The sequence below is a fragment of the Acanthopagrus latus genome, chromosome 10 (assembly GCF_904848185.1).
Source record: "Acanthopagrus latus isolate v.2019 chromosome 10, fAcaLat1.1, whole genome shotgun sequence".
In the NCBI taxonomy this organism is placed as follows: Eukaryota; Metazoa; Chordata; class Actinopteri; order Spariformes; family Sparidae; genus Acanthopagrus; species Acanthopagrus latus.
The window spans coordinates 563,559-585,095 of NC_051048.1; the positions used below are offsets into that span (position 1 = coordinate 563,559).

General features: G+C 46.7%; 4 protein-coding genes across 6 annotated transcripts; 1 reads left to right on the top strand and 3 right to left on the bottom strand.

Moving 5' to 3' along the window:
• Nucleotides 1-302: 302 nt before the first annotated feature.
• LOC119026741 (uncharacterized serine-rich protein C215.13-like) lies at nt 303-2,846 on the bottom strand. 3 transcript variants are annotated; one of them, XR_005077219.1, is made up of 6 exons: nt 2,683-2,846; nt 2,126-2,343; nt 1,351-1,506; nt 1,041-1,186; nt 782-957; nt 303-537 (listed from the first exon to the last, which is right to left on the bottom strand). XR_005077219.1 is itself a non-coding variant. In XM_037111272.1 (5 exons), exons 1-5 carry the CDS (start codon nt 2,721-2,723, stop codon nt 946-948), a joined length of 573 nt encoding a protein of 190 aa, XP_036967167.1. In that variant the 5' UTR covers nt 2,724-2,846; the 3' UTR covers nt 303-945. The 3 variants fall into 3 exon arrangements, 2 of the variants coding, with proteins under 2 accessions (XP_036967167.1, XP_036967166.1); XM_037111272.1 differs by having other exon boundaries at nt 303-957; XM_037111271.1 differs by lacking the exon at nt 782-957 and having other exon boundaries at nt 2,683-2,841.
• Nucleotides 2,847-3,330: 484 nt separating this feature from the next.
• On the bottom strand, nt 3,331-6,610 carry znhit1 (zinc finger, HIT-type containing 1). The gene is made up of 6 exons (XM_037111275.1): nt 6,382-6,610; nt 5,688-5,785; nt 5,340-5,415; nt 5,138-5,217; nt 4,881-5,050; nt 3,331-4,085 (listed from the first exon to the last, which is right to left on the bottom strand). The coding sequence occupies exons 1-6, from the start codon at nt 6,404-6,406 to the stop codon at nt 4,064-4,066; spliced, it is 471 nt and encodes a 156-aa protein (XP_036967170.1). The 5' UTR covers nt 6,407-6,610; the 3' UTR covers nt 3,331-4,063.
• Nucleotides 6,611-6,961: 351 nt separating this feature from the next.
• Nucleotides 6,962-18,088, bottom strand: plod3 (procollagen-lysine, 2-oxoglutarate 5-dioxygenase 3). The gene is made up of 19 exons (XM_037111187.1): nt 18,004-18,088; nt 15,612-15,703; nt 15,396-15,532; nt 14,880-15,043; nt 14,600-14,712; nt 13,998-14,061; nt 13,778-13,875; nt 12,954-13,055; nt 12,739-12,870; nt 12,537-12,658; nt 12,206-12,310; nt 11,928-12,053; nt 11,637-11,778; nt 10,770-10,883; nt 9,081-9,152; nt 8,833-8,937; nt 8,589-8,735; nt 8,320-8,445; nt 6,962-8,103 (listed from the first exon to the last, which is right to left on the bottom strand). Exons 1-19 carry the CDS (start codon nt 18,086-18,088, stop codon nt 7,948-7,950), a joined length of 2,202 nt encoding a protein of 733 aa, XP_036967082.1. The 3' UTR covers nt 6,962-7,947.
• A 1,030-nt stretch (nt 18,089-19,118) lies between these two features.
• LOC119026737 (cytochrome b5 domain-containing protein 1) lies at nt 19,119-21,388 on the top strand. Its single transcript, XM_037111267.1, has 4 exons — nt 19,119-19,295; nt 20,037-20,113; nt 20,192-20,410; nt 21,028-21,388. Exons 1-4 carry the CDS (start codon nt 19,172-19,174, stop codon nt 21,256-21,258), a joined length of 651 nt encoding a protein of 216 aa, XP_036967162.1. The 5' UTR covers nt 19,119-19,171; the 3' UTR covers nt 21,259-21,388.
• The last annotated feature ends 149 nt before the right edge of the window (nt 21,389-21,537 follow it).

A 21,537-nucleotide genomic window follows, 5' to 3' on the forward strand; every position in this document is an offset into this window, starting at 1 on the left:
CTACTTGTCTTTCTTTTTCTTTTATTTGAACACAATAGCCATGTTTGATTTGTAGGAAGTCGTCTGGAACTGGATGCAAGAACTAAATGTGACTCTGGTTTCTGTTAAAAGGTTCTGTTCTGGTCATCAACGGGCCTGAATGACACCGTCTGACCCATAACATGAAACTAGTTCAGAGATAGTCTGAGATGCTCTGACAGATGTGAGGATTATAACTGACCTGTAACAACAGGTGGTCCTGCAGCTGTGACTGTTCACATGTTCAAAGAGAACTCGCGTAATAAACTTCTTGAATGTTAAACTTGTGTTAATACTTTTTATTTCCAGTTTCTCTGAATCTCAAAGAGTAATTTACATCGATACAACCGCAGGGTCGGGTTCCTCTTTTCAGGCTCAGTTTGAAACAATCAGCAGAGAATAATCAGTGACAGAACCAGAGAGGTTCAGCGGTCTTGGTTCTGGCTCTGGTCCAGGTGCTGTTGATCAGTGTGGAGTCTTCGGATTGGCTGGTTGTGTGGAGGAGGCGTGGCCAGAGACCTGGGGGAGAAGAGGACAGTTTTATCTTTATCAACTGGTCATAGAATTAAAACTACATCTGATTTTCATGTGAAGAAGGAGGAAGTCCAAATCTGACAGATGTTAACATGCTAACATGCTAACAGCACCGTACAGTCGGGTTCAGTCAAACAGTGTTGATCCAAAGTTAGCAGAATTAGCTGTTAGCACATCCTGTTAGCAGTGTGTTCATGGATGAACTGGATCACTGTGATACTGGAGAAACCTTAAAATATGAGGATTCTAAAGGGAGTTCTGAATGGTCTGTTGTCTCTGATTTCTCAGTGGATTCCTGGACGTCTGTTCTGGACAGACATCAGGGATGATGATGTCATCAGGCAGTGAAGTCACACTGAATCAGATGTGTGATGTCAGTGGTTCACACTTCACTCAGTCAGGACTCTGAGGATGAGGCAGATTCATTTTTAATCTTGTCCTGAATGATGAGCTCCTGTCTGAATGTGTAACTGTTACATGGCGCTCACCGCTCTTCCTCTTCCTCTTCCTCTTCCTCTTCCTTGTCCTGAGAAGACGGTGGTCAGTCCGTGGTGGGCGGGGACATGTTTGAGGGGGCGTGTCTTTGAGTCTTTCAGCTCTGACAGGAGCTCTGGGCTGGACAGCGACAGACGGGCTGGACACAAACAAACATGGAGACTCAGTTCAGAGCAGCACGAAACAGAAGAGGAACCAGGACATCGACCCATCAAACAGAACTTTATACCGGATCTATCATTAATTAAATGTTGGAAGAGAGGAGGTGACCAATCACAGCGAGTGTGGCTGTAAGCTGCTCACCTTGTCTGCTGCTGAAGCCCGGAGAGGACGAGGAGCTCTGGGGGGACGAGGTCAGAGTGGGAGTGCAGGGGGAGGACACAGGGGAGGAGGGGGAGAGGGGGGAGGAGTCACAGGACTCAGTGATGTCACTACGAGACCTAAACTTGATCCGGCACGCTGAAAACACAAAAGGACAAAACTGAGACAGACGTTGGAGATTCAGACAGAACAACAAGTTCTGATCCAAAAATCATCCCAAACGTCGTCACAGGTCCTGTTGTCATGTTTGTGTCCTGACGTCAACATGAGCCAAACAGACAGACAAACAAAGAGTCAACACGTTTTGTTCTGTTGTTTCTGTCGTCACAGTTCATATGTGAGGGTCCAGGTTATGGAAAGTTTTGGTTTGGGTACCTTGAAATCGCTTGAATTTTACTGGAAAAGCTGAAAAACAAGCTAACTAAAAAAAAAAAGATTATTGTGATTATTTTAATGTAATTTTGTGCTTTTTCTGTTTTCTGTTCATTCAGCGTCGTCTTTGTGCTCATTTTGTGTTTTTAATGTAATGTTGCATCACTTTGTGGTGTGTGTGTGTCTCAAATTCTTCTCATGTTTTAGGGACATTTTTATCTTTTGTTCTGATTCTTTTTTGAAATTCATTCTTGTGTTTAATCAGCAAATTTCTTTTCTAATTCTGGATCGCTGTGCCATTGTGGTACCGTCGTTGTGTTGTCGTTGTGGTAACGATGTGTTGACGTTGTGTCATTGTGTCGTTGTTATCATGTCGTCTTCTCACCCCTCAGAAACTCGTCCTGCAGCTCTGGACTCTGCAGACTGGGAGGAGGACGAGGAGACGATGAAGAGGACGCGAGCTGAGCTTCTGTTGCTGTCACTGAGGTAGATGATGGTGATGATGATGATGATGACTTCATGATGTTTGTCTGCAGTGGGCGGAGCTTCAAAGAGATTTGATCTGTCAGCAGGGAACTCAGACGTCCCACAGTGAATTGACACCTGAACACATCATTCAGAAACTTTCCTGAACTTTCAGTAAAATCGGCTCTGATGGTGATCAATAGAATTATTATCACCATTATTGTTATTTTAGATAAACAGCCTGTCATTGTAGCTGCTGCAGGATATTGATCATGTTCTGATCACAGGTTCTGATCACAGGTTCTGATCACAGGTTGTGTCAGTGACACAGCTGGTTTTGGTTCCACGTCATCATGATCGGCTGATTACAGCTTCTCACGGTACTCGAGTGCAGCTACTCTTTACTTCCTGTACAGTAACGGGTCAATGACAGATCAATACCCTCTGTGATCAGTCCGGGTCACGAGCTCCACTCACCTGTGGCGTCTCTTCACTCTCGTGTGTTCCACAGGAAACATCACCTGTCCCGCTGCAATAAAGCTCCCAGTCGTCCCAGTTAGTCCCAATGACCCGAGTCAGTTGAGTGAAGCTGCTGCCTGACGAGGACTTCCTGCATCCGGAGCAAAGTCTGCTGAGCTGTGTGTGTGTGTGTGTGTGTGTGTGTGTGTGTGTGTCTTCAGAAAGAACACAGACGACTCAAAAGTCCACATTAATTATTGACATGTTTTTAATGACACAGTTGCCATGGATACCAGGAAGTACAAAGAGTCAGCTGGACCTTTAACCCCCCCTGCACACACACACACACACACACACACACAGGTGATGTCACTGATCACATGAGATCATTCAGGTATGAACTTGAACCTTTTGGATCAATATCTTCTATCAGCAGTGATCAGTAACTGACTGAACCGATTGATCACATTGATCATTAACTGTGTGGAGGCTCGCTCTCTTTTAATCTGACAGATTTGTCTTTTGTGATGTTTTGTTTTTCAGATGGTGTCTGACTGACGTGGTCCTGCAGCTGTAATCTGATTACTCTTTGACCTTCAGTCGATGGTGTCAGCGATCGTTTACATCCCTTATCGTCAATCGTTCATTTAAAGACGCTCGCAGTCGTCACAGTTTCACAATAAATCACTTTATTCTGAAACATTTACGTTTGAATGTGCTTCTGTCACGTCATCACATCTGTCCAATAAAAACAAACATGATTATTGTCTTCTTGAGACGTTGTGTTGTTCATGACCATCAGCAGAGGAAGAAAACAGGAAGTGTGCTTTGTGAAGAAGAAGAAGAAGAAGAAGAAGAAGAAGAAGAAGAAGAAGAAGTAGAAGAGCTGCTGTCAGCATTCAGGCTGCTGTGGACACAAGAAGGTGAACGAGGAGCAGCTGGAGTCTGACGGCACAAACAGTTGACATGAGGAGCTGAATGTCTCCGAGGACGACGGTGACAGAGAACTACTTCCTGTCAGCCGTCTGAACTGATGACACACTTCAGAACTGGAGGAGCCAGGCTAGCCATTTGCCTTTGTTTACAGTCTTTGTGCTAAGCTAAGCTAAGCGTCTCCTGGTAAACCTTTCACATCTGTGGGAGGAAACAACAGCAGCACACCGACTCTCACAGACAGACACGCAATGCATCATGGGACGGCAAAGAACAGAAGAAAACTGATGAGTAAATAAAAGACGATTAAAAAAGTCACTTCACTTCCTGTGATGGCGGATTCTGGAGTCCACTGATGATCATCCAACGCTGTGACATCACTACTGACCCCGCCCCCCCCGCTGTCTGTCTGTGACCAGGGAGCATCATCATCATCATCACCATCTCCATGGTGACGAGGAAGCAGTTACAGTGTCCACTTCAAACACCTGCAGAGACACAGTTCCATTCAGAATCTAAGTCATAACTTCAGTTTTTGTCTGTGAAGTGAAGAAATACTCAGAACTCGTCCCTCAGAACTTCACCTGCAGACCACAAATACTCAGTTACTCTCCTCCAGGTCATGTTTCATGTATCTGAGTCTCTGTGTGACTTCTCCTCTCTACACCTGAACTTTCTCCTCCTCACAGCTTCACAACAGCCTCGTTACTTTAGTTTGATGCATCTGAGGTGAATTCTGGATTCTTGTTATTTCCCAACATCAGCAGACTGATGTGGACCAATCAGACACAGCGAGACGAGACAAAGACGTAAAAGCCGTAAGAAGCCGTAAACAGACAGAGAGGGAGGCTGGAATGTGGAGAAAAGGCGTGTTAGTGTCTCGTATCTGCAGAGAGTTTCTGATTTTCTCTCTTTGTTGCTGCTCGGGACGCTTTACCAACCCAACATGTGTCTATTTGACGTCCTGGGAATGAGACTCAACAATCAACTGTCTTTGTGGTGCGTTCAGGAACAGCTGGGACAAAATCCTACTGATTCTACCTTTAACTTTAATAGTCTTTGAATTCTATTAATATGACGTGAGCTTCAGTTAGCTTTGAGCACAAATGTCCTTCAGAGGGAGACTTTTTACTCTGAGACTCTGAGTCCATGTCAGAGCCTGAACTCTGTTACTGTGCTGGAGGAAACAAGCTGGATCAGTATGTGACCTCGTCCTGGAGGACAGACGGTGGACTGTGGACTGGGTCGTGTCTCAGGCAGCTCTGAGTGCAGCTGTGATGTACCTGGTCTCTCTGTGAGTAATCAGACACTTGCTGCTGCAGTAGCGCCCCCCGCAGGTGGTGCAGGTGTAGTGGGAGGGGAAGCCGCAGACGCAGCAGAAGTGTCGGGGCGGCAGAGAGGAGGGCGGGGCCGCCGCAGACAGGTAGTTGGGCTCCGGCTTCTCCGACAGGTTCTACCAATCAGAGGGCAGAGAATGGAGAGTCAGCAGACGGCACATTCACGACAGCCAATAAGAACACAGCAGAGTTGTGTGACCCACCTCCTCCTCCAGCAGCGTCGTGAAGTTCTTCCTGAAACGCTGCTTAAAGTGATCGCCCCTCGTCTTCCTCTTCTTCTTCTCTGGAGGCACAGACACAGAAGAAGAAGAAGAAGAAGAAGAAGCAGAAGAAGAAGCAGACGAAGAAAACATTTACACTCTGAGCATCAGCTGCTTTAAATCAGGACAGTAGACGAAGTCTCACCTGGTTCTTCTGTCTCACTGAAGGCGGGCAGGCGGGCAGTAGGACCTGGGGGGGGGAGGGAGGACAGAGGGTCGTCCTGGAAACAACAACAACAACAACATTAAGTATGTTTACAGCAGCTTCCTGTCAGAGTGACCACACAGATCTGTGGCTGCAGACAGGCCAGTCAACACATGTCCATCTGTGTCAAACACCTGGTCACAGGTGAGCTGCTGACGTCACTGACTGAGTCTGTACATGGACGTGAATCAACAGAACCTTTGTGAAGTTCTGACTACAGTTTATACTGTGAGGAAAACAGGGCCGATGATAAAACAGCTGCTTTTAGAATGGAACACTGAGACTCACCTGGAAGTTGTCTTTCTCCAGAGCCTCCAGCTGCCTCGACAGTCTCCTCTGACGGGTCGCTTCATCCAGAACTCTGCGCTGACCGGCCTCCACCCGAGCTGACACACACACACACACACAGTTTACACCCATCTGCTGCTTTACACTTAAACCGAACTACATCATAAAAACCTTCAATTTATCACTTCACACCGTGATAACTGTCTGAAACCTCTAAACTCAGACCCTAACATAACTTTGTGCTGACCCACAGATGACCTCAGTATATTCGGTGTCGTAGAGACAGAGATATTAGCCGTCAGTCGTCTTCAGTTCCGACTCAAAGCGACTGCTCACCCTGCAGGTGTCAGAGGAGCTAGCTACAAGCTGAAGCCAAAACCTCGACAGACCTACAACAGTTTCGCTTTACCGAATCCTTTACAAGCCGAATTTGTCTTATTCGTGTAACAGTTATAAATATGTAACAACAGTAACAAAGACCACATGTATCGCGTTAAATCGTTGGTTGATGGAGACGACGTTGTTTCTAGAGCTAGCTCCGGAGCCGCCGCTAACAAAAAGCAAACAATCCGTTAACTCGTCTTTAAACCCTCCAGACCTCCATCTTCTCTTTATCTTTCCTAAAGACGCGACTGTGTGCTGTGGTAAAGTCGCGTTTTCATGCATAATCTGGTTAAAATCAAGATAAACCCACCGGACACTTTCTTCTCCAGCACCATGTTGGCTGTTGTTGTCTCACCTCCTCTCTACGGCAGCCGCGGAGGTACCAACCAAACCAAACCAGGCGAAGCGCGTATGTCTTTTTAACAGATCCACTCACTCAAGGTACTACTGCAGTAAAACCTAAAGGTTAAAATAACTAAAAATATCAGCTGTTTGTCTCCACAGTAAGTCTGAACAAGCAGAAATAAAATACTAACGTATGTTTCTTTGCTACGGTAAGCCAGAGGGATTATTCCATTATTCCTTTTGTCGCCACCTGGTGGAGAGAAATCACATCACAGGTCCTTCTGCGAGTTTCTGTTCCTGTGATTTGACAATGAAACTCACTGTAAATATCGTAACAACAGTATTTCATCAGATTAAAGAGGTCCATGTAGCACTGACAGACATGTGCAATAAAAAAATAACTAAAGATAATAAAGATCTAGAGAAAGAAATGAGAGCAAAGATCTAATGATGACAGTTTTTAACTTGTTCCTGCTGTTTCTCGTGTTTCTGTGGTTATAATCTACATGACGCAGGTGGAGACAAACAGAACAAACACAGCTGGCTGTCACAGTTACATTATTTATTAAAATCTCAAAACTTTAATCGCTCATTGACAAATAATTTAATGCAGTTTGTACAAAGCCAGAGAGCGCTGACTCCTCGTATCGACAGGCACGCATGGAGAGAAAACTACAGGCAGCGTCGGGTGGAAACCTCGTACGTCCTCACACACACACACACACACACACACACACACACACACACACACACACACACACACAGGGAGGTGTGTGAGGAGACGTCGGGCTCACAGCACCGTGATGGAAAACTACATGATGGAAACAAGGAAATGAACTTCAAACACCAAACAAAGACGATGAAACATGGAAATATAAAAGTTTCTCAGTAACAGTTTTAAATCCTCCCCAACATTTAAACATTTACAAACAGTCTACACTTGGTTTTTCTCTGTGAAACATTCTCACTGGACTCACTTTTACCTTCTCTGCTCATTAAACATTCACTGTTACGCTTCTGAGCCACCTGATTGGGCTGAAACAGCTGCTGCTGTGGTAGAGTTTGATGGAGTGTAACAGCACACACACACACACACACACACACACACACACACACACACACACACACACACACACACACACACACTGCTTGCATAGGTTCAGGTAGTGTCATGTGATAAGGCAGCATGGTGACAAAGTGATTTTAACCTCCACAGAGACTCTTATTTTGAAATGCCACAGTTGCAAAACTAGGAGAAAAAATAAAGAGACTCTTATTCTGAAAATGTCCCACGGTGATGCGTTCAGGGTCCTGAAATGATTTGTGTGATCGGCCACAGGTGAGTCAGGTGTGAAAGTGGATCATCCAATCAGAAATAAGACACACTTTAAAATTAAAATAAAAAAGTTGTGATATGTTCTGAAATGATGTTCAAGGTCATCACGTCTAACCGTCCATCCGTCCGTCTCCATCTGTGATGATGAGGTCGACTAATGCGCACACACACACACACACACACACACACACAGTCTCAGGGGTCTACGAAGGACACCATGATGTATCTGGTCCCTTTGGTGGTGGGCAGACCCTCGTGGTAGTGTGTCAGCCGGCCGGGGTGCATGAAGGACCAGCCCTTCCTGGGAGCCTCCACCTTACAGTCGTACCGCAGGAACCTGCAGCCTCCGCCCTGCAAGCATCGGTCCATCAATCAATACTTATCACCCACCGGCAGGAATTTAGATAATCAATACATCAGTTTGAGTCCTGTTTGAAGCTTTCTGCCCCATGTGACAGTAAACTGAACATCATGTGAGAGACCAAACATCTGATCAGACCACTGACACTGATGACCGGTGTGTGTGTGTGTGTGTGTGTGTGTGTGTGTGTGTGTGTGTGTGTGTACCTCGTAGTTGATGCCTTTACTGTTCAGGGCGATGTTGATGGTGAAGGTGGACGAGTCGTGATGTGGTCGGAGAGACGGCTGCTCGTCGGGTCGGTAACGCACCACGAAGTTCATGATGGCCTGAGCCTGCACGCGCACACACACACACACACACACACACACACACACAGTTTCAATTGACAAACTTTCAAGGATTTTAAGCATCCATGTATAACTATGTCTATTTGATTTCACTGGTCAGACCGTGACCCGGGGCGGGTAGACCGTACCTTGGGGTAATATCCCGGGTAGAGCTTCTCTGTGACCGGGACGATGTAGTCTTTGAGGAACTTGAGCCACTCTTTCTCAAAGCCGATCTGGTTCATGTGGATGTCCACTGTGGGGACGTTTTCATAACCACCAGCCAGACGGTCGTCCTGACACACACACACACAGGAGACCAGCATCAACACACACCCTCCTCTGACACACACACACACACACACACACACACACACACACACAGCCTGTTACCTTGTGTGATCCTCCAGACCATCCACCGTCGTCTTCCATGGTCTCTACCAGATGATCACACATCTTCTCTGAGAAGGCTGGAAACCAGTAAACATCTGGACAGGGCTGAGACACACACACACACACACACACAATCAGTTACAGTCTGAGCTTCAGGATGTTGGTTCTGTGGACAAGGATGAGGAGATGAGGACTGAGTGTCACTTTGTGGTGAATTGTTCCTTCAACAGTTGGTGTTGGTTTGTTACCTGCTCCACAAAACTCGTGTTGTCCTCAAAGATCTTGGAGTAGTTCGCACTGATGTACTTCTCCTTCCAGTCCTGCAACACACACACACACACACACACACACACACACACACACACAGTCAGGTCCATAAATACTGGGACATCGACACAGTTATCTTCTTCTCGGCTCTATACACGACTACAGTCGATTTGAAATGAAATGAACAAGATGAGCTTTAACTGCAGACTTGCAGGTGAACGGTGCAGGAATTACAACCGTTTCTTTACGTGCCTCCCACTTTTTAGGGGAAACTAACACTAAAAAACTAAACAATCATAAATCAAACTTTCAATGTTTAATACTTGGTTGCAAATCGTCTGCAGTCAACTACAGGCTGAAGTCTGGAGGGCACCGACATCACCAGACGCTGGGTCTCATCCCTGGTGACGCTCTGCCAGGCCTCTGCTGCAACGCTCTGCAGCTCCTGCTTGTTCTTGGGACATTTTCCCTTCAGTTTGGTCTTCAGCAAGTGAAATGTAAGCTCAGCTGGATTCAGGTCAGGTGACTGAATTGGCCATTGCATAACATTCCACTTATTTGCCTTAAAAATACTCTTTGGTTGCTTTTGCAGTATGTTTTGGGTCACTATCCATCTGCACTGTGAAGCGCCGTCCAGTGAGTTCTGAAGCATTTGGCCAATATGAGCAGATAAAATTGCTCGAAACACTTCAGAATTCATCCTGTTGCTTTTGTCAGCAGTTACATCATCAATAATACAAGGGAACCAGTTCCAGTGGCAGCCATACATGCCCACACCATGACTCTAATGACTCTACCACCACCATGCTTCACTGATGAGGTGGTGTGTTTTGGATCATGAGCAGTTCCTTTCCCTCTCTTCCCATCACTGTGGTACATGATGATCTTGGTCTCATGTGTCCATAGGATGTTCTTCCAGAACTGTAAAGGCTGTTTTCAGGTGTTGTTTGGCAAATTCTAATCTGGTCTTCCTGTTTTTGAGGCTCACCAATGGTTTACATGTTGTGGTGAAGCTTCTGTATTCACTCTGGTGAAGTCTTCTTTGACTGTTGACTTTGAAACATACACACCTGCCTCCTGCAGAGTGTTGTTGATCTGTCCAGCTGTTGTGAAGAGGTTTTTCTTCACCAGGGAAAGAATTCCTCTTTATTCCACCACAGTTGTTTTCCGTGGTCTTCCAGGTCTTTTGGCGTTGCTGAGCTCACCAGTGCAATCTTTTTTTTTAACAATGTTCCAAACAGTTGATTTGGCCACACCTGATGTTTGAACTATTTCTCTGACGGGTTTGTTTTGATTGTTCAGCCTAGTGATGCTTCACTGACAGTGACAGCTCCTTGGATCTCATATTGAGAGGGAACAGCAACAGATTCCAAATGCAAATGTTTAACTGATGAAGACATAACGAGAGAACAGCTTTTGGGTCAAGTGTCCTGTTACTTTTGGTCCCCTAAAAAGTGGGAGGCACATATAGAAACTGTTGTATTTCCTACACTGTTCACCTGATTTGGATGTAAATACCCTCAAACTAAAGCTGACAGTCTGCAGTGGGGTATAAAATGGTGAATAGGAGAGAATTGTGTCTATGTCCCCATATTTATGGACCTGACTGTGCTCAGCATGTGTGTTGATTCAGCTCAACATGTGTTCATGTCAGTGTGTGCGAGTCTGACCACAGGGTTGTCGAAGATCTGCCACATGTCCGGGTGGAGTCTGGACGTGTTGAAGTTGGACGACGCCACCAGGCGACCAAACTCGTCTCGGTTGGACACGAACATGAAGACGCCCTGCGAACACACAGAGGAGCTCCATCACTGATGTGAGGTCAGCAGGAACAGAGACGTCCTCAGACACGCTCAGGGTAAAATGTTCCGTGATCGGGCAGCAGTGATCAGTCAGCAGTAGGTCAGCTCGATATTGGACAAAACTGACATTGCGATATTTTTTAACCCTGCAATATTTATTGCGATATGAAAAAATACAGGAATTTTCATCAGATGACCTGAACAGCACTTTATGTCATGCTGCACTGCTGCTATAATGTGGACAGTTAACCTGCACTGATCTTACCAGTTTTTGTCGTACTGAGCTGTGTGGTACTGACGTAAATGGTCAAACTAATTAGTTGTGTTACTGCTGGTTGCGACAACAGATGAAGGCTCTGTCGACACAGAACACGTGTTCGGTCAATATCATCCTGCTTGTAGCTGAAATAATTCCAAATAACTGACGTTGCTTTTCTTTTTGGCACCAAGTCTTTGTTTTCAGTGATTTTCTCTTGTTGTAGCTCATTTTTCAATGTTGTTACCAGCGACTCACTCCATGTGCAGGGGCGTGGTCTGCTTCGGCACACTGAATAAGAACTAATGTGATTGGTGGATCGCTGTGCATGTGTCAGGTATGCTTGAAACGAGATGAGTTCATTTGTCTCCTACATCACAGGCCCTGCAATGTGACTACTGCACAAACACTGTGATGATGATGCTCAAATGTTACATCGTGCAGCTCTAGTCAGCAGTGATCGACAGCAGCTGAGTTACCTGGTCTCTGATGCTCCTGCAGAACACCATGTCAGGGTCCATCTCCTGGTCCACGTACAGGCTCACCTGGGAAAGTTTGGACCGCAGCACGCTGCCTTTGATCAGGTAGGCCTGAGTGATGTACGGGACGTTCCACAGACCTCTACACACACACACACACACACACACTCATTAACACTGTCCATCTGTGCTGTGAGAAGTCTGTGATTCACAGAGCAGAGACGCTCTACTGTGTGTGTGTGTGTGTGTGTGTGTGTGTGTGCGCGTGTGTGTGTGTGTGTGTGTGCTCACATCCTCTTCCCCTGGACGATCTCGATGTAGTCCTCAGATCTGGAGTAGAACCCTTCTGGACTCAGAGCGCCCCAGAAGTTACTCCACAGCTTCCCGTGTTTGGACAGCATGGGAGCGATGACTGACCTGAGACACACACACAGTTCACAACCACAACATGAGAATCAGTGCCGTGTCTTAGAGGAGGGCTGGTGTGTACTTGTGAGTGTAGATCTCACAGTAGGAGCTTGTGTGTGTGTGTTAGGGTGCAGGAAGCTGTAGAGAAGTCTAGGGCATACTTGTTTTCCTCGATCAGTATCCTCAGTGTGTCGGGGTTGGTCAAGGCCACGTCGGAGTCGATGCTGAAGTAGTAATCACACTCTGGGTCCTTCTTACAGGCCTCGCTGTGCACACACACACACGCACGCACACACACACACACACACACACACACGCACACACGCACACACGCACACACACACACACACACACAGGTTGCACCATAGTTGCTCGTTAGTTTCCAGATGAACACTTTCAGCTCCAACAGGTCTGACAGGATCAGGAGATGATCCAACCAGTGACCCACAGACGTTCTAACAGTAAGAATATTGTTCCGAAGGTTCTACTCACACAGCCATGTTTCTGGCCTTGTTCTCCTGCAGGTTCTCCTCCGGTCCGACCAGCAGGGCGTCAGGGAACAGAGCTCTGTGCTGATCCCAGAACTTCTGGATGTGACGCTCGTGGTACACAACCTGGAGGACAGGAGGATGCCATTAGATCAGAACACGACAGAACTGATCGGTACAGTATTTCTGTTTGTTCAGGGTCTCACGTTGTTGTGGATGAAGAGGCGGATCCTCGTCGTCGGGTAGTTGAGTGTCGTGAGTCGGTCCAAGAACTCCTCCATGAAGGGAGTGGCGTGTTCGATAAACACTCCGACGTACACCAGCGGCAGCTCCTCGTCCTGAAACACACACATGTTAAACACACCGAGGACACGACGGCAGAGCAGGAGCGGTACCGTCACTGTCGGATGAGTGGACCTACAGGTGTGTCGGTGAAGAACAGCAGGTCGTCATCACAGATGGCACAGCCGTTCTCAAAGGTCCACACTGTCGGAACGTAGTTACCAAGATAGTTCAGCTGCAGCTGCAGACAGACACACACACACACACACACACACACACACACACACACACACACACACACACACACACAGGTCATCAGAGGTGATTCAACGCAACACCAGATTAATTCAAGTTTAAACAACACGTCACTTCTTATTGAAACTGGCGTCTGGTCCGTTACCAGACGATGAGAGGAGACACCTCAGTGATCCGAGTGGTTCTGGTCAGGCTGGATATAAGAACTCAGAACTGATCTACAGCAGATAATATCATGTTTTCATGGTCCTGTCATCCATCAGGAGGACCAGAACCTGTTGCCAGCTGCAGGGGAGCTCTGAATGGACTTTTGTCTCTGAATTCTGATTTATGGACATCTATTCTGGACGGACGCAGGGGTGATGATGTCCTCAGGAGGTGACGTCACACTGAATCAGATGAACTTGTTTCATGTGTTCACTCAGTCAGGACTGTGAGAAGAAGGCAGGTCACAAACAGCTGACTAGAGCTTTTGTTTTGCGCTCAGAGGACTGAGAGGAGGAAACGTGGCGAGACGTTTGTGTTCTCTCCCTCAGTGTGAGCGAGTTAATGACAGCCTTCCTCCACTGCTGTTTTCTCTACTCACATTCTGAACTATAATTGAACACTTAAACATCTCATCTCCGACACTGAGCTGTAAAACACACAAACCACACACCTCACTCACGGTGCTCTGGTGTCGGGAGAGGGCTGTGATTGGTGGGTTACCTTGGTGGGTCCGTTGCCATGGATAACAACAGGAAGCGTGTCGTAGGCAACGTTCCTCGCCCTGACCTTCGCCCTCTCAAACTTCAGGACGACTTCCTCTGACGGAGAGAGACACAATCAGCTCATTCATGTCGGACACGCACTGTTTACTGTGTGTGTGTGTGTGTGTGTGTGTGTGTGTGTGTGTGTGTGTGTGTGTGAGAGAGAGAGAGAGACTCACCAACTGCTCCGTTCAGGTTCTGGAAGATTCGTGAGCGATGATCCAGAGTCATGTTGAACTTGGTCTGAAGAGAAGAATCACATCAAATCAAATCCACAAATTGGACCACCGTACAAGAACAATGAGTTCTGACTTTAAACCAAGAACCCACATAGGTTCTTCTTCTGGGCCAACACACAGCGGTATGTTCAGGATCATATGTTTCTATAAAAAACACACTTTCTGCTATAGACCCCTTTGTCTGGTCGTGACTGAAGAGGGATGATAAAGTACTGATCCGGTCTGAACTGGGTCAGAAAAGGTTCTGAACAAGATGAACTTCAAAGCAAATCTGCTCATATTGACAGCTGCAGTGCTGGTTCTGGTTCAGTTGTGTGAGCTGCTGATATACAGGACAGGACAAACTGACAAACATCGTGTGTGACTGATGACACCACTCAGACCGGATCAGTACTTTAACTGTTTCTACGAGTTAATAACCTCTCCAGTTCCTCTGTCCATCAGTCTACAGGGTCAGTGAATGGTGATGAAGACAGTGGAGGTTCTGTCTGAGCTCACAGTGACAGAAACACGCTGAGTTCTGTGCCTGGATCAGTTTTTACCCTCTGGGTCTTGTCCAGGTAGATCTTGGTGTAGAAAAGCTGGTCGTCGTCGTTGTCTTTGTACTTCCACTGCTGGACGATCGTACTGAGATCTGACGCGAAGCCAATGAAGCCTGGAACACACACACACACACACACACACACACACACACACACACACCATGGTTCACAACATGATCCTTTCTTCCTCAGCGTCCATGTTTGTTTACAGGAGACGTCTGATCTTCGTCACTAAACACTGATGGATGATTTTGATCAGGACTCTCAGACGGCATCTCACCTCCTGAGTTGAGGAAGCGTTTCCCAGAATGCACCTCTGGGTACTTGGAGGCCAGCCTCTGGTCGGGCCAGCAGAAGCCCTCAGCTGAGAAAACCACCCTGTGACCCAGACGGAAGAACTTGGACAGAACCTCCTCAGGGCCCGACGCAAAGATCACGTCGTAGCTGCAGGCGGAGACGGAAGACAATCAAGTTTACTGAACAAAGAAAACTACGCTGAGAGTTCGTCTTCAATGACTAAACAGCAGTGAGTCACAGTATTAACTGTCTGAACACAGCTGCTGGTTCTTCAGCATCATCCGTCTGTGGAGTGTTCGGTCTGAAACGCTGAGCTCCAGGTGTCATTTAAACAAAAACAAAGTAGGACAGGTGAGTCAGATTTCTTATTGAAGGCAGACAAACAAAGAAACAACAGAGTGAAGATGAGAAGCAGCGAGAGTGAAAAGAGAAATGAGGACACACACACACACACACACACACACACGCGCATACACAGAGACAGACAGGTGGGTGTTACCTGTCTACGAACATGACGACCAGGTCCTTCTTGTCTGAGTGTTTGAGCAGCTCCTTCTTCAACCATCGGACCTTCTGACCTCCACCCACCGTCCGAGCCACGTCACCACCTTTCCAGTCCTCGCCCAGACCCAGGACCTGCACACACACACACACCTCAATGTGAGTGTGTGTGTGTGCGTGCGTGCGTGCGTGCGTGTGTGTGTGTGTGTGTTACCTTCACAGTGTAGTTGAACTCTCGGGCCGTCCTCATGAAGCGTTTGAAGCCGTCTGTTTCCTCTGTTGCAGCGGTGATGACCAGCAGATTTTCTACACACACGGCCAGACAGCAGGTGATCAGTAATCAATAAGTCAATCAACAGGATACTGATCCAGATCAGTGTTCAGCAGCTGCTCGTCACAAAAACAGCTTCTATGGTTCTGTTGTTTTTTGTTTGTTTATTTGAAAACGTTATCTATTGTCAAACTTTTAATGTAGTTTTGTTTTTCATAACTTTGTGTCAGGTAACAATAATATAAGTTCATTTATTGGATTATGTCTGTTGATGCTTTCATGTTTTCACGGCTCTGTAGACCTGGAGCTGATTTTACAGACTTTATGTTCTGTAATAACGCATCAACGTTTATCATTGATTAGACTCTGATTACACAAATGCACCTGAAAACTACAGCTTTCACAATGAAAGCATCTCAGTCAGTACTGCAGAGTGTTTTCCTCTGAGATGTCACAGACAGTAGAAGTCAAGTAAAAGATCTCCAGAACTTAGTTACATTCCACCTCTGGGTACAATCCTGCAGGACCTGACAGGAAACCCACCTCCTCCTCCCTCCTCCCCCCTCCTCCTCCTCCTCTCCTCCCCTCTCCTCCTCCCCCCTCCTCCTCCTCCCTCCTCCTCTCCTCCCCTCTCCTCCTCCCCCCTCCTCCCCTCTCCTCCTCCCCCCCCTCTCCTCCCCTCTCCTCCTCCCCCCTCCTCCTCCTCCCTCCTCCTCTCCTCCCCTCTCCTCCTCCCCCCTCCTCCTCCTCCCTCCCTCCAGGCTTTCGAGGAATTTGAAGTTTGGATTTGAGTGAAATTCCTCAGAAGTTCCGTGGAGGGTGAAGGAGGTGAGGAGCAGGAGGGGGAGGAGCAGAGAAAGTGTCTGGTGACAGAAGCCTCCTTGTCCTCCAGGTTTCCCTCAGTCTGCTAACATGTGTGTGGCGTTCATGAGCACACACACATCTGTGGAGGTATACGCTCTACACCTCTCTGCTCTCTGCATGACAACTTCATCGTGAGTTCTTCAGTTCAGCAGCAGATAATTCATGAATGAGAGGAATGATGCGTTCATGTGAAGTAGGATTTACCATTGACACAAGTTTCCCGTCTCTTCCAGACGTTTATAAAGACAGAAAGGTGCACAGAGCTGCAGATATTGATCGCTCTGACTATTGATTGGCTGATAAAATGTAAAAGAAGATGCAGAAACAGAACAAAAATCCTGTTTTAAATGTTATTTAGGGCTCAGATTGTGTCATAAATGAGTCATGAGGCATCAGACATCAGAACAGCTTCACTACAAACACCCCAGAGCTTCTGCTCACTAATCTGATGCTCAGGTGTCCGACCACAAACCCCCCGCAACACACACACAGCTGTCCACACACACACACACACACACACACACACACACACACACACACACACACACACTGCTGACTTCTTCACTCTCATACTAAAAGTATCACTGCAGGTCAAACAACTTGCGCACCGTGAGTTATTTCACTCTTCTGCTCCTTACTTCTGTCTACTGGAGGTTTATCACCTGTGTGAGTCTACCTGATACTTCTGTGCTCTGATTGGATGAAACCTCGCTGTGAATAATTTAAACAGATGGTTCTCCTGTTTACTGCAGATTAACATTAAAATAATGTTTAGTTCGGATTAGAGATGATTCTGACTCAACACTCAGTCTGAGTGTTAATAACAGGCTGTGCCAGAGAAGTGGGCAGAGATTCAGAGTTCTGGAAGGTTCTTCAGGGCTGCTGATCTGGACTGAGACACAACGATGAAACTCGTTTAAAATATTAATAATTTCATAGCAGACCTGATTTACACAGTTTATTTTCAGTCTTGTGAATCTGAAGTTGATTCCTGTTCATGTTGGAGATCTCTACAGCACTTCGGCAGGATCAGTTATTACTTTATCAGTTCATATTTTACCCATCAGGTGATTAATTTAGTGGAATATCTTCAATTCACAGGAAAACACAAAGTCACTTGTTCCTGTTTCACGTCGTTTTGAACACAATACTTTATAATTAACACTTTACAGAGTCGATGTATCTGCAGTAAGAGACATGAACTTTACCTCCAGCGACCAATTATTGCTAGTTAGCCTCCAGGCTAAAGTTAGGAAGTTTCAGGGGTCTTTACCTTTAAGTTTTAACTTGACAAACTCACAGTCAGAGATTATCATAAAAAATCTATGTTGCTGCTGAAGCTGTTAATGAGATATAAATGTGGATAACGATGTAATTAGCAAGAATTAGCTGAGCGACCAGGAGCAGAGCAGCTCCAGCGGGGCAGGGTGGTCCGCCCGGCCGGCCAGGAGACCCTCCGGAGCGGCCTTACCTGCAGAGAGACTCCGCTGTTCGGCTGACACGGAGCTGTGGAGGAAGGTGAGAGCCAGCAGGCACAGGAGACGACAGGAAGACATGGCGGCTTCTTATGGACCGTTATCGGCTGTGTTCCGACTGCTAACCGTCACTTGGTTCCTTCTCCCGTCTTCACTCCATCCGCGCTGCACTCAATCTCCCGAGTTGGTTCAAATCTCGCGATAAGAATCGCTCCAAGATGTCAACAGAGGCCGAAGAGAACACTCCCGCCCGTTCTTTAGAGGAGAGCCAATGAGAGGCAGGACGTCGTGATTGACAGGCTTACCGAGCAATCCGCGCGCCGCAGCAGTCCCACAGCAGCCAATCAGAGGAGGACATATGGAAAGGAGGTGGCTGCGATGTGTTTCCTGTCTTACTCTGAGGCCTCGAGCTGCAGAAAGTTCGTGAAAAGTGGAGAAAGTGAATGTTTGCCACGTCTGATGCATTCCTGAGAGAGGGAGGGAGAGAAGGAGAGAGGGAGGGAGAGAAGGAGAGAGGGGGGAGACTCCGGGCCAGAGCGCAGAGAGAGAGGCGGGCTCATCAATACTTATTGATTTACAGATTAAACACAAAAACATTTCATTGTAAAATGTGTAGTTTTTATTCTATGGTCATGTATTTTTAACCCTGTACTTGTTATATATGTTCACCATGCATACACATATTTAAAGTATAATCTGCTCTCGATATATTTATTATTTAAAAATTAACTTATTATTAATTTTACGATTCTTCTTGTTAGTTGTAAGACTTTATTTTAATGCACGTGTAAATCAAATCTTTATCAAAAGTACACACACACAGATTATTATTTTTTTCATTATATTTTTATCTTTTTTATATGATTCAAAGCATGTGAGAATATAAATGTATTGTGTAGTTGAAATTGTGGTTTAAATCGACGTTTTAAGTGTATAAATGTTTTATAACCACGAGGAATAACGTGTCAATAACTTTTCATTAAAACAAGTAATTGAATCATCACATATATGATTAAATACATTTTTTCTTTAAGCATTACTGTTAAAGACAGTTCCTCATTAAATGTGTGACGTGTCAGAGCAGAGACGAGAAGCCCCGCCCCTTGCTTCTTGTTGCCATGGTGATTGTAAACAGAGCACGGAGGAGGTCTTGTTTGTTTCAAGATGGCGGACAGACCCAAGATCTTCACTCCTGCCGAGGTGGCTGCTCACAACACTGCTGAGGACCTGTGGGTGTCGTTCCTGGGCAAAGTGTGCGACCTGACCCCACTGATGAACCAGTACCAAGGTCAGTTCAGGTCCGGTCCGGTCCATACCGCTCCTCCAGAACCCCACATGCTGTGATCTGTACTAGGTTAGGTTATAGAAGACTTTAACAATATGATGTTTTGTTAAAAATCAATCATCGCTTGGCTCGGTTGTTGGTGCGTCCGGCCCATGGGCCCGGGCTCTGCGGCGGACCCGGGTTCGGCTCCTGGCCCGGGTCCCTTTGCTACCTGTCGCTCCCCCTCTCTTGCCCTGTTTCCTGTCGCACTCTTCGGCTGTCCTGTCAGTGAAGCCAGAAAAGGTCCAAAAAATATTATAAAAAAAAAAAAAAATCAATCAATCAAACTTTTATACGGAACCTTCAAACAGATCCGACTTCAGGTGGAGGCGACTGACAGTAAACAGGGTATGAAACCAGGTCCAGAGACGGCCTCACTTCCTGTATTCAGATTCATGCGTAACGGATGAAAAGATTTAAACAAAATTAAACTCTGCAGCAGGTAATGGCTGAAGTGGTTTGCCATGTTACATACCATCACATGAGTCTTAAGTAAATGCAGGACTTTTACTTGTAACAGAGTATTTACAGGTTTAAACTGTGGTGGGCGGGGCTACAGGTGCGTCAAAGCAGCATGTTGCGGTTTAAACTGTGGTGGGCGGGGCTACAGGTGCGTCAAAGCAGCATGTTGCGGTTTAAACTGTGGTGGGCGGGGCTACAGGTGCGTTAAAGCAGCTGCAGGTAAATGAACATGTCTGTGTGCAGGTGACGCCCTGCTGTTACCCATCATGGAGTGTGCGGGGCGGGACATCAGCACCTGGTTCGACCCGGAAACCAAAGACGTGAGTACTTATCAGTCAAACTGACCAATCAGTGAGCAGCTCCTGGTTCAGCTGCATGTACCTGTCCTCTGTCCTCAGGTGCTGAAGTATGTGGATCCACTGACCAACTGTGTGAGGTACTACACCCCCAGGGGGCGCTTCGTGCACGTCCCGCCCGCCGGCCCTCGCTCCGACTGGGTCAGCGACATCGGCCAGCCCTGGTGGAGGGACAAACGCTATGAGGTGGGGCTGCTGACTTCCAAAACCAGGTGGATACGAGTCATCAACACGCTGACGTCACAGGAGCAGCGACTGCAGGTGACTGTCCACACACACCTGAACACTGCACAGCAGCAGGTAGGATGTTCTCCAGGAACAACCAATCACTGCCCTCAGACAGCTTCCAAAACAATAACGTCTCAGAGCTGTAGCTACATTAGCTACAGCCAGTTAGCCACTTAGCTTGCAGGGTGGTGATGACCCTGTATCAACTACGTCGTATCTACTGAAGTTAGCATGCTAACAAGTTAGCCCCGACCCTCCCAGCTCTGAAGCGTCTGTGCTAGCAATGTAAACAGCAACACTCCCCTGGTGCTCCAAACTTATAGTCTGGACCACTAGATGAACAGCTAACCAAGCTAACTAGCTGAGGGCAGCTAAAGTTGGCAGTTAGCAGTTACCGTGGTGATATCTGCTCCCTGATTATTTTATGATATCAACAAGTGGCCATTTCTTACATATTGCACCTTTAAACATATTTGAGCCAATCAGGAAATGTTTCATTGAGAATCAATAAAATGTAAGTTAAAGCTAGCCAGCAGCTAAGCTCGCAGTGTCAGAGACAAATTAAAGAACTATAAACATACTGGGTTGACCTCGCCTTCAAAATAAAAGTCTGGATTGAAACTGATCCCCGACCTGCTGCTGCTCCTCAGGTGTGCTCTGAGGAGACTCTGGCTGAGATCCTCCAGCGTTACCTGCGCTACAACTCTCACGCCTGCAGCTACACCTGGAAACACAGCGGGGTGAGTCTGGATATGAGCAGGACGCTCTGCGAGAACAACGTCCTCGACGACGACCACGAGCTCCAACGGCTACGACTGGATCAGAACCTGTTTTGCCCCGCCCTCCTCCTGCACTTCAACGACGACCTCACCGAGGGCTGACCTCTGACCTCTGATCTCATCAACACCTGAACAGACTCACAGCAGCATTACACCCACTGCAGTTAATGTTAATAGAGGTGCACATGTTTTCACTGCTGATCATTCTAATAAAAAATCTTCTCCTCCAGCAGCCCCAGTGTTTACTTCAGTTCTTTGTTGCAGAACAAACTGAACAAGACAATAAAGTTCAGTCGGATCTAAACCAACATGGACAGACAGTCTGACTCTCATGTCAGTGTGAGCGGGAATGATTTGAGGAAGTTTCTGCAGAAATCTGTT